The sequence below is a fragment of the Dama dama genome, chromosome 1 (assembly GCF_033118175.1).
Source record: "Dama dama isolate Ldn47 chromosome 1, ASM3311817v1, whole genome shotgun sequence".
Taxonomy (NCBI): domain Eukaryota; kingdom Metazoa; phylum Chordata; class Mammalia; order Artiodactyla; family Cervidae; genus Dama; species Dama dama.
Genome location: NC_083681.1, coordinates 30,350,401 through 30,360,887, shown reverse-complemented (window position 1 = coordinate 30,360,887; position 10,487 = coordinate 30,350,401). Strand labels below are relative to the sequence as shown.

General features: G+C 45.0%; 2 protein-coding genes across 3 annotated transcripts; one reads left to right on the top strand and one right to left on the bottom strand.

The window, feature by feature from the left end:
• Positions 1-12: 12 nt before the first annotated feature.
• RPS25 (ribosomal protein S25) lies at positions 13-5,830 on the top strand. Of its 2 annotated transcripts, none has more exons than XM_061145686.1 (5): positions 13-171; positions 409-504; positions 1,056-1,239; positions 1,592-1,690; positions 5,741-5,830. In XM_061145686.1, the coding sequence occupies exons 1-4, from the start codon at positions 169-171 to the stop codon at positions 1,684-1,686; spliced, it is 378 nt and encodes a 125-aa protein (XP_061001669.1). In that variant the 5' UTR covers positions 13-168; the 3' UTR covers positions 1,687-1,690; positions 5,741-5,830. The 2 variants fall into 2 exon arrangements, with proteins under 2 accessions (XP_061001669.1, XP_061001659.1); XM_061145676.1 differs by lacking the exon at positions 5,741-5,830 and adding an exon at positions 1,798-1,906.
• Positions 1,811-9,678, bottom strand: CENATAC (centrosomal AT-AC splicing factor). The gene is made up of 11 exons (XM_061145645.1): positions 9,506-9,678; positions 9,203-9,366; positions 8,701-8,799; positions 6,244-6,310; positions 6,106-6,168; positions 5,723-5,787; positions 5,464-5,569; positions 4,361-4,391; positions 2,315-2,404; positions 2,105-2,237; positions 1,811-2,020 (listed from the first exon to the last, which is right to left on the bottom strand). Exons 1-11 carry the CDS (start codon positions 9,623-9,625, stop codon positions 1,945-1,947), a joined length of 1,014 nt encoding a protein of 337 aa, XP_061001628.1. The 5' UTR covers positions 9,626-9,678; the 3' UTR covers positions 1,811-1,944.
• Positions 9,679-10,487: the final 809 nt, after the last annotated feature.

Sequence of the window (10,487 nt, the reverse complement as noted above, 5' to 3'; positions counted from 1 at the left end):
CCGGACTTCCTTCGCGCGGCTCCGGACTTCCTTCGCGCGGCTCCGCCCCTTGTCCCGGAAGCAATCGCTGCGGCCGGAGGTTTCTGGGCTTGCTTGCGGGGCGCACTTCCTTTTTGTCCGACATCTTAGCGAGGCGGCAGTGGTCGCAGTTGCTCTCCGGCCTTCGCTATGGTGAGCTCGGTGTAGGGGAAACTGGCGTGGTTCTGGGAGCAGGCGGTGCCGGCGCGCGTTTGGGGCAGCATCGGCGGAGGGCTCACACAACTGCCGGGCCACGTGTGGAGATGGGAGGGCTGTAGCTTTCCCCATGTGCTCCGGTAGTGGAGTCTGGGCAGGGTGGGGGGCGAAGGAGTAGCGGGAGCGTAAAGGGCTGTCTTGTGACCTGGCCGCATTCCGGTTTTTCTTCTACAGCCGCCCAAGGACGACAAGAAGAAGAAAGATGCCGGGAAGTCGGCCAAGAAAGACAAAGATCCAGTGAACAAATCTGGGGGCAAGGCCAAAAAGAAGGTAGGAGTAAAGCCCCTCAAATGGTGAGGGATGTTGGGGGCGTCTAGTCTAATTTCCCTATACTGTAACAAATGGCTTGTAAGGTTGTGGGGTTTAGAGTCAGGTTATTAAGAGTTTACACTCACATCACTGTTTTGGTTTTGACTCATATAAAGAATGGGGATGTATATGCTACTTGAAAATGAAAAAGTGTGTACTGAGCTACTTTAATTGGGCTAGTGGGGCTCAGCCAATATCCGAAAGCCTCAAAGATAGTTTATTTTCCCCCCAACGTAATGTCTCCGATGCCTTCAGCAATAACCAAGGTCTCTTTTACTTTGAACTTGGCTCTATGATTAGTTCAGCTTTCATTTGCTGTGTTTGCAGATTCTGAATTTTATAGGTTTCTGCAGCCCAAGGGACAGACCCACTCTTGTATAACTCTGCAACCGTGTAACAATTCTTTGAGTCAGGTTGTTCCAGAGAAGGGAAATACTGGTGCTTTGAAGAGCACTGATTTTTTTTTTTTCCCTTTTTCTTCCTTCCCTTTTTTTTTTTTTTGTGGTGAGCAGAAGTGGTCCAAAGGCAAAGTTCGGGACAAGCTCAATAACCTAGTCTTGTTTGACAAAGCAACATATGACAAACTCTGTAAAGAAGTTCCCAACTATAAGCTTATAACTCCAGCTGTCGTCTCTGAGAGACTGAAGATTCGTGGTTCCCTGGCCAGAGCAGCCCTTCAGGAACTCCTTAGTAAAGGTGAGAGGAGGGTGTGTTGGACTGGTTTGTATGCTTTTTGCACCTTAGTTTGGGCTGACCATGTTAGTCATTTTAAATGCAGTAGGTGGAGGTTAGCAATACAATTCTAGCATGTTATCTAGGCTATCCGTAGTGCCTAAGTGGAAACAGTGATTTTCAAGTTACAGTCAAGTGTTGTGAGGGTAGCCATCCCAAGAGCTGGTAATGAGTCCCTTCTTTTTAAGGGGTGAGTCAGGTTAGATTACACCAAGAAATGTAGGCATGTATTGTAAACTCATGCTTTAATTAAGCATTTTTAGTTTGTTGAGTTTTTATAGTATTATTGTGTGAAAATTTTATTCTCTCTTTCTAGGACTTATTAAACTGGTTTCAAAGCACAGAGCTCAAGTGATTTACACCAGAAACACCAAGGGTGGAGATGCCCCAGCTGCTGGTGAAGATGCATGAACAGGTGAGCTGGTAAAGATTCGTGAGCCTGGGGCTCCTATATGAGGTACACATCCCCTTCACAAGGGTCTATAGTTCTGATTTGATTTTTTTTTTTTTTTTTTTAAACAGGTCCCACCAGCTGTACATTTTAAAAAATAAAACTTTATTAAATCAAATAAGTGGGTTTGTCTGTTTCCTAAGAAAGGCAGTTACAGGATAATAGCATGTAACAGATTTGTTGTCTTGGCTTTGAGCCTTATAGTGGTTGGAAATACATCAGGAAGCCATTGGCTTTTTTCCTTTATGTGATTGCTGTTTGTTTCTTGCTGCAGCTTCAGTTTTGAATTGATGCCTGAAAAGAAATGAAAGGTTAGCAGCACAAAGAGTGAGATCTCCACGGGGGGAGCAGGTTGGGGTCCTGACACTAGGCTCATACCTGGATTGCCAGCGGCGTCCATTATTCCAGACCCGGCCAAAAGAGGGCAGCCAGCCAGCACTGGTGCTGGAGCTGTGGTCAAAGTTGGCCCCAACTCTTTCTGGTGGGAGCTTCTTCAGTTTCTGTTTTTCCTCTACAATGAGTAGTTTTATTTGAGTAGGAAGACTTAAAGAGTAGGAAGCCTTCATCACCATTCCTGTATTAACTTACTTTCTTTAAGAAACTCTTCATAGGAGGGTCCTATTTGTTGGTTCCCAGAGCTATAGTCCTCATCTTGGACCATCCAGGGAGGTGTGGCACCTGGAAAAGGAAGACCTTTTAAGCAGAAATGAAAACACTTCAGGACTTCTGGACCATGGGAATTAGAGGGGCTTAAGCTTATTGGGGGCATGACATAACAAACTGCACACATTTAAGGTGTCCAATTTGAAATGTTTGCAGTAAAATCACACCGTGTATCCTTGTGCCCCTTTAAATTATTTTTTAGCGCACCTCCTTTATACCCCTTTCCCAGGCCCAGGCAACCACTGATGTGTGTTCTGTTGCCATAGATTAGTTTGCCTCTTCTATAATTTTGCATAAATATAATATGTACTCTTGTCTACCTTTTAGCATATTCTGAGATTGTGTGTTGTATGTATCAGTCATTCCTTCCTTGTTGAGTATTCTTTGAATTGTTCAAATTTGCTGGGGCACGTTTAGATTTTTTCAACTTTTAAAGAAACTGCTGAACTCTTCCAAAGTAGTTATGCCATTTTGCATTCTCACCAGCAGTTTATAAGAGTTCTGTATACTTTTTTTTTTTTTTTTGCTGTGTGACATGGTCAACTTTTTCCCTGTCCAGGGATCAAACCCACACCTCGTGCACTGAGTGCAGAGCCTTAACCACTGAAGCACCAGATAAGGCCATAGTTGTAGCTATTTTGATGACCAACTTTTTATATGCCTTTATTGAGTTTTGTGCTGCACTTAAGTTGCTTGAGTTGTGTCTGACTCTGGACTGTGGCCCACTGGGCTCCTCTGTCCATGGGGTTTTCCAGGCAAGAATACTGGAGTGAGCTGCCATGACCCTTGCAGGGGACCTTCCCAACCCAGGGATCAAACCCATCTTTCTTAAATCTGCATTGGCACGCAGATTCTTTACCGCTAGTGCCAACTGGGAACGCTGTTGAGTTTTGAGAGGTCTTCATATATTGAAGATAGTTTCTTCATCAGATGCTTTTCTTTTTTTGAAAAACATGTTTATTATGCTAAAGTTTTGCAGTGTTCCCATTTTTCAAGCAAAATATTTTTTTCCCTTAGTCGAAACACAAAGAGGCTGTGTGGCTGTGGCAGGTCTAATGCTATGGTGGGCGTTATGTAAGGTACAGAGACTCTGGCCCTCAATTGCAAGTAGTTTTAGATATTAAATACAGTTCCCTGTGCTATACAGTAGGACCCTATTTAGTTTATACCCTTTTTTTTAATACCCTTATTTTTATTTCCTTCTCTACAACCACATGTATTCCTGCTATAAAAGAATTATCCTTACAGTTCTTATTTTTCTTTAATATAAAAATATTAAGCGTATTATTTTTAAAAACACAGAGGTTGAACAAAAACCCACATAAGAATTACCATGTCCCTGTATATTATCAAGTGTGAAACAGATCACCAGTCCAGGTTGGATGCATGAGATAAGTGCTCGGGGCTGGTGCACTGGGATGACCCAGAGGGATGGGATGGGATGGGGAGCGAGGTGGGAGGGGGGGTTCAGGATGGGGAACACATGTAGATCCATGGCCGATTCATGTCAGTGTATGGCAAAAACCACTATAATATTGTAAAGTAATTAGCCTCCAACTAATAAAAATAATTGGGGGGGGGGGGCGGAATAAAGCTGCTAATACTAAAAAAAAAAAAAAAAGATGTGAGAAAGACATCAAGAAAGATAACAAATGTTGGCAAAATTATCATATACTATTTCACTGCCAAGTAAAACATCCCTGGTGAATAAGTAGCCAATTGGATAAAAAAATAAATTAAGAACAATAAAAAGAAAAAAAATTACCATGTCCCAACACATTTACTAATTTTAAAACATCTTAGATATGAAAGGTAAAAAAAAACATCTGGTAAGCAGGTAAACATTATGTCTGTTACTCTTCTGAGTTAGATGCATCTGACACAGGTGTCAGGGTACCCTCCTACCAGTGAAAGACCTACAACTCAAAAAAAAAAAAACCTCTTACAGTTTGAGATTGCCATGGGCCTTACCTGAGTGTATATTACCAATTCCTGGTGTATCCTGTAGTGGAAAATGGGGGAAAAATTAAAAGAAAGCCAAGAGATGATAAGGATACTCAGCCTAGAAGAAGAAATTGTACAGGAGGTGGATGGCACCACTGCCACAATGCTAATGCTGCACTGAGTTTATGTTAAATCTCAGAGCGTGGTAAATCACTGAAAGACAAGTCTTGTCCCCACCATACTCAAGGGCTCAGGCTGGAGATGTCCAAAAATAAAGTGCCTACTACATGGTAGGTAAACAAAACCCTTTCCTCATAGAGCATACATATTACTGGGGAAGAGAACTAAGTATGAATTATACAAATTACATGCACAGCTTTTTACATGGTATGACATAAGTTTTTCATGAAAAAGTGACATCTGAGCTGAAGGGGAAGGTAAGGGTAAGTAGAGAAGGGAAGGAAGACATCATTTAAGACAGTGGGAGGGAAGTTAAAGAGGGAGAGGACATAGTTATGGCTGATTCACAATGTATGGCAGGAACCAACAGTATTGTAAAGCAATTATCCTTCAATTAAAAAATGGCAATTACATGTTCAAAAGTAAAGAGCATAGCAGGAGGCTGGAGGATAGGATGTAAAGATAGCAGGTGATGAGGTATTTGGGACAAGACTACAGGAGTAGAGATTGTTCCAAGGTGAAATAGAGGCCAAATTCAGGAGATAAGGCATACTCACTGAGCAGTGTGAGAGATGAAAAAAAGGAGGTGGTATACTCATTAAGGGAATGTGAGAGATGAAAAAAAAGGAGGTGATAATCCATCCACAGTTACTAGAAAGAGGAGTGGTGGGGGTTAGGTGCCTGTGGGGTATCTATAAGTGTCCCTGTGTTGAGCTGGAACTGGATTCTGCACAGGATGATTTAGGAGTTGGTGCTCCTATGTGACAATGTAGGTAGTGTGGATACCATGGAGGGTGAGGAATGAGAACATGATACTATGGAACAGGGCAGCAAGAGGGAAAAGCCTACTAACACAGGAACAGCCAGAATATACAGAAAAGCCAGGGGAGATGGGTGTCCTGGGAACTGAGGGGGCATTAGCCCTTTCCCAACGTGCTTATCCATTGTACCTGATGACCAATGAATGTCAGAGGTTGTCCTGTCTCCATCCAGTCAAGCTCTGGGGCTGGTGGCAGGTCCAAGTATGAGGGCTGCTGTGAGGTGGAGGCTACTTGGCTGGAAAAGACAAAACAGGAGCCAGGCTGGCAGACTAGGTCCTTGAGCCATGAGGACAGCAAGAATGAGATTTGTTTCCATGTCTCGATCAAAGTTAAAGAATGTTCTGAGATGTCAGAATGTCCAATAAGAGGTTTCCTAACAGTCTTTTACCTGTTTGTCCCTTTCCAGCTTCCAGGTGCTGAAGAGCCCTCTTCTGGGTCTGGCACTGTCTGAGGCTGAGTTTGATTCAGGAAAAATAAATGTGTCTAGAATGCTTAAGAATTTGCCTAGGCCATGCTCCCCACCTCCAGAAGTAAACAAATTGACAAATTGAGGATACTGCCCCATCTGGCAACTTCCCTCCCTCCCAGCCCTGCCCACATTTTCTCCACTGATAAGGCCTGCCCCCTGGTGGGCAGGGAAGGGAATTCAAGACAAGCAGATGGAGTCCATAAATTTTTCTTCAGAAGAGCTGATAGGTGAAATGCTCGACCTGGGAGAACCAGGAATCAGTGGATTTGGATACTGCTCTGGCTCCTCCGAGGGAAACCAACCTCTAAGACAGACCGAACCATCTCCTGCCGGCTTTGCTCCACCTCTCGGATCTGAGCTGCCATCTGTGGGAGAGGGGTGACTCAGAAAGGTACCAGAAGATGGGGCTGGGTCCTTCAGAGGCCGTTCCTTTAACTCACCTCTTTAATCACTTCATCCTCTTTTTCCTCATAGGAATCCAGACTTTTCACCATGGATTTCTTGAATCTAAAAAGGAAAGGGACAAGTCACCCCAGAATCCCAATCCTTGCTAGTTGTGAAAAGATCCTCAGTAGATCATTTTTCTCTAGATTCTGAATAGTGTCAGACTCCCAGAAACCAAATCTCAGTAGTACAATGAACACCCATGTACCTCTCACCCAGATCCACTGTTAACATTCTGCCATACTGGCTCCAGTTGTCTTACAAACACATTTCCTTTCTCTCAAGAACATGAGACTTAATTCTAAATTTTTCAGCATGCATTTCCTGGGAAAAGGAACAGTCTGAAACCATTACCATACTTTAAAAAAGAAAAGTCAGTTACTCTTTTCTGATGTCCAAATTGTCCCATATTGGGGACAATATATTTGCAATAGTTTTTATCCTACAATACACACAAAGATATCTGCATAATATCAGTACTACTGTCAATGAGACTACTAAGTAAAACTCAAGATTTCTTTGCAGTTCTTTAATCCTTGGAAAATATCCTTCAAAGGGTGTACAGATTTTTGTTTTCAAATGTTGCTTGAATTCTGGGCCTCCCTGGTGGTCCAGTGGTTAAGAACCCACCTTGTAATGCAGGGGATATCAGTTCAATCCTTGGTCCTGGAAGATCCCATATGATGCGAGCCAGGTAAGCTCGTGCCCCGCAACTACTGAACCAGCACTGTGGAGCCTGCAGGCTGCAACTAGAGAGTAGCCCCCCCCCCCCCCCCACAACTAGAGAAAGTGCACACGCCGCAAGCAAAACCCAGAGCAGCCCTGCCCCCCCAAAAATTTTTTTTAAAGATGTTACTTTAATTCTTCTGTCATTGTTACCAATTTGATAGTTATATGATAATTTGTCTTTGCCTAATTTTAATATGTAAAACATTTATATAGGCGAATGGCTCTACCATGGTGCCCTGGCAGACCTTACAGGCAAAGCCTTGAACTGCAACTTATCAAAGTCTTGACAGAAGGTTTGAATGATCCTCCAGGAACACAAGAGGACAGGAGGTCTAAAAGGAACTGCTAGGAGGCCATCTCCCACTGGTCTCCTTATCTCTCAGAGGAGGGCGTTACGAAACAGTTTTTCATTAACTCCCAGTTCTGATGGGGTATGGGGCTTTCTGCTCTCAGATTAGAGCTGCAGATATAAAGCCTGTAGCTGCAGTCTAGTCTTGGCTCCCCGACAACAGTATCCCACAGTTCATGCTACAGTCACCCAGCCCTATTTGTATCACTGTGGTCCTTTTTGGTGTGTGGGACAACCTGGGAAGCTGGCATTTTGGGCTTACTCTTTTCACTGCCTATGTAAGTAATAAGCTGCCTGAATCTAAAAGTGGCTCATTTGTATCTTTACGGGTCAAATCAGTCAAGCCTGGCCTGGCTTAGTCTTGTGTGAGCTTGAAATTTATAAAGTTCAAAAATCAAAACTATATTTAAATAAAAAGTTCAGAGAGTCCATCCATATAATTCTCAGTTATAACCTTTCTGCTAACTACCCTTTATTCATCCACCAAAAATTATATAGAGCTGGGTCAGGCTATGACAAGTAAGTGGCCTCAGTTTCTTTTTTAATTTTTGATGTGGACCACTTTTTTTAAAGTCTTTAATTTGTTACAATATTGTTTCTGTTTTGGCCACAAAGCATGTGAGATCTCTGCTCCTAAGAACCTGAACCCCCTGCACTGGAATGCAGTCTTAACCGCTGAACCACCAGGGATGTGCCTGGCCGCAGTTTCTTATTTCCTCCCGGCCCAAACAACAGACTGGAAGACAAGGTGATCGGGTTTAAGTACTTCTTAATTCCTCATTATTCTCCACACTGAGTAGAAAGGAATAATAATAAACACTATGTATTTTTTGAACTTTGGGATCCCCTTGGGTTCCACTCTCCATAATCTCAATACAGTCAATAAAAGGGGTGATGTGAGGCTGCCTGAGTCCTCATTCTGAGGCAGTCACAACTCAGCCCCTCTGTGCTGCCAAGCTTCCTGCACTCCAGGTAGTTGGGGCCCTCCAAGGCCAGTTAAAACTATTAAAAGTGGGCACTGGGTAAGCATCAGTTTTTTGCACTCTATAAAAAGCATCTTCTATTTCTAAAGAAACTTAGTAGTCTCTCTGTTACATATTAAAGTAGTTAACTATGGTCAGCTTTTATTATACACTTCTTTATTTGCTAAATATATTGTAAATCCCACCATCCCCCCCCCCACTATATTATAAATCTTTCAAGGACTCTGTCATTTTTCATTTGTGTTCAACATGGTGCCTAGAATAATGAGTGCTACAAAGACCATGGTCACTGATGAAGTCCTTCCTAAACTTTACAATTAGTAGAGGAAGCTCCTGACACAGATGCAAAGAATCCACACTCCGCTACCTCATCATGTGGAGGAATGACTCACCGAGCAAAGTCCTGGGGGGAGATCAAAAACTTCTCTTTCATCTGGAACTCAGCCTTGTTTTCCCACCAGAATTTGTTGGTTGCTTTCTTGTGCTCTGGACTGAGAATGGAAAGGACAAGTAATCTCAATGATAGACTACATAATGCAAACTGACACCTGGGTCTCTGGGCAAGGCTGAGAGAATACTGACAGTAGTTTCCTCAAGATCTCCAGTTTCCCCCTTCCAATAAAAATGTGACAATCTGAGAGGAAGTGATGGGAAGGAACCTTGATTGAGCCAGTTGTCCAATCATGGCCATCCCCAGCACTGAGACCACTGGGACCATAAGGCCTAACCCTCAAGGTTGGCCATGCCTACAAGATGACTGAATCATCCAATCTTATCAAATCACAAAAACGTTCTTCCTCTCACCCACCCTAAACCCTCCCTCCATTAATTTATAGATTAATATAAACCTATTAATACACTACCGCTGTAAGCGGTTCCGGGCCCGGCGCTCACCTGGCCAGATGCTCCAGCAGCCCCCCGTGCAGCACGGTCAGGTTTCCGTGGCTCAGGTGTTTCCGCACCTCACAGCCGCAGCACAAGCACCAGCAACATCGCTCGTGCTCGGGCACGTAACGCTCCACCTGGGCGGCGCGGACGGCCTTGCGGGCGGCCTCCACCTGTGGCGGAGAGGATGCCAAGGCGGACAGGCTTAGGACCCCGGCGGGATCCCCAGATCCCACCCCCTCGGGCCTTCACAGCCCCTCCCGCAGCCCCGCCCCAGGCCGTCCACGGTCCCCTCCAGCCTCCCGTCCGTACCTGCGGCAGGAGCCGCTCCAAAGCCACCTTTAGCTGCCGCTGGTGCTTGTGACTGTAGACGTGCCCGCGACCACAGAAGAAAGTCTGGCGGCAAAGAGGACAACGCTGCGCCGGCGCCATCTGGCCAGGACTGGGAAGCCGCGACGCAAAGCTTCTCCTACGCGGCCCCGTGACCTCTGACCTCTGGGGGCGGAAGAACTCCGGGGCCTCGAGCCCCCAGCGGCTGGTAGGCGCCACTGCAAGTCTTTCGCTGCTGCGCACGCTTTTCTCCCAGCTCCTCCCTGTGCGCGAGCCCAACCAGTCACCAACATCGCCAAATGCTGTCTGGCTGGGAAAGGCGAAGGGAAGAGAGCTCCCGCAATAGTTAAGGGAGACCGCACACGTATCGGGAACACTGACAAGGACCCGTGCAATGTAACAAATCGTAACTCGTGTTTATAGGGTGCTCAGTGTGTGTCCAGAACTTTACACGTACTCTGTGATCACAATAACTCTGTCTGTGCGTGCATGCTGAAGTCGCTTCAGTCGTGTCCGACTCTTGTGTTCCCAAGGACTGTAGCCCACCAGGTTCCTCTGTCCAAGGAATTTCCCAGGCAAGAATACTGGAGGGGGTTACCATTCCCTTCTCCAGGGTATCTTCCTGACCCAGGGGTCGAACCCCGGTCTTCCTCATTGCCAGCAGATTCTTTACCGTCTGAGCCACCAGTGACCTCTTGGAAGCACAAGGCGGAAGGCCTAATCTAAGACCTAGTCACTCACACCCATGCCCCCACAGGGGCGATCTGAACGCTGCCCCTGTAAAGCTGTAAAGGGTAAGCTATAAAGGGTTCAGAATCATTGCTGACATCTTTAATCTGTAAACATGCTAAACTAGTGGAACTTTATTCTTTACAAGTCACTTCTAGAGTCAACAGCCTTCCTGTCTAGCTCCCTTAAGAAACTCATAGGGCTGAAATCCCCAGACTGTTGTGATCTGCACACT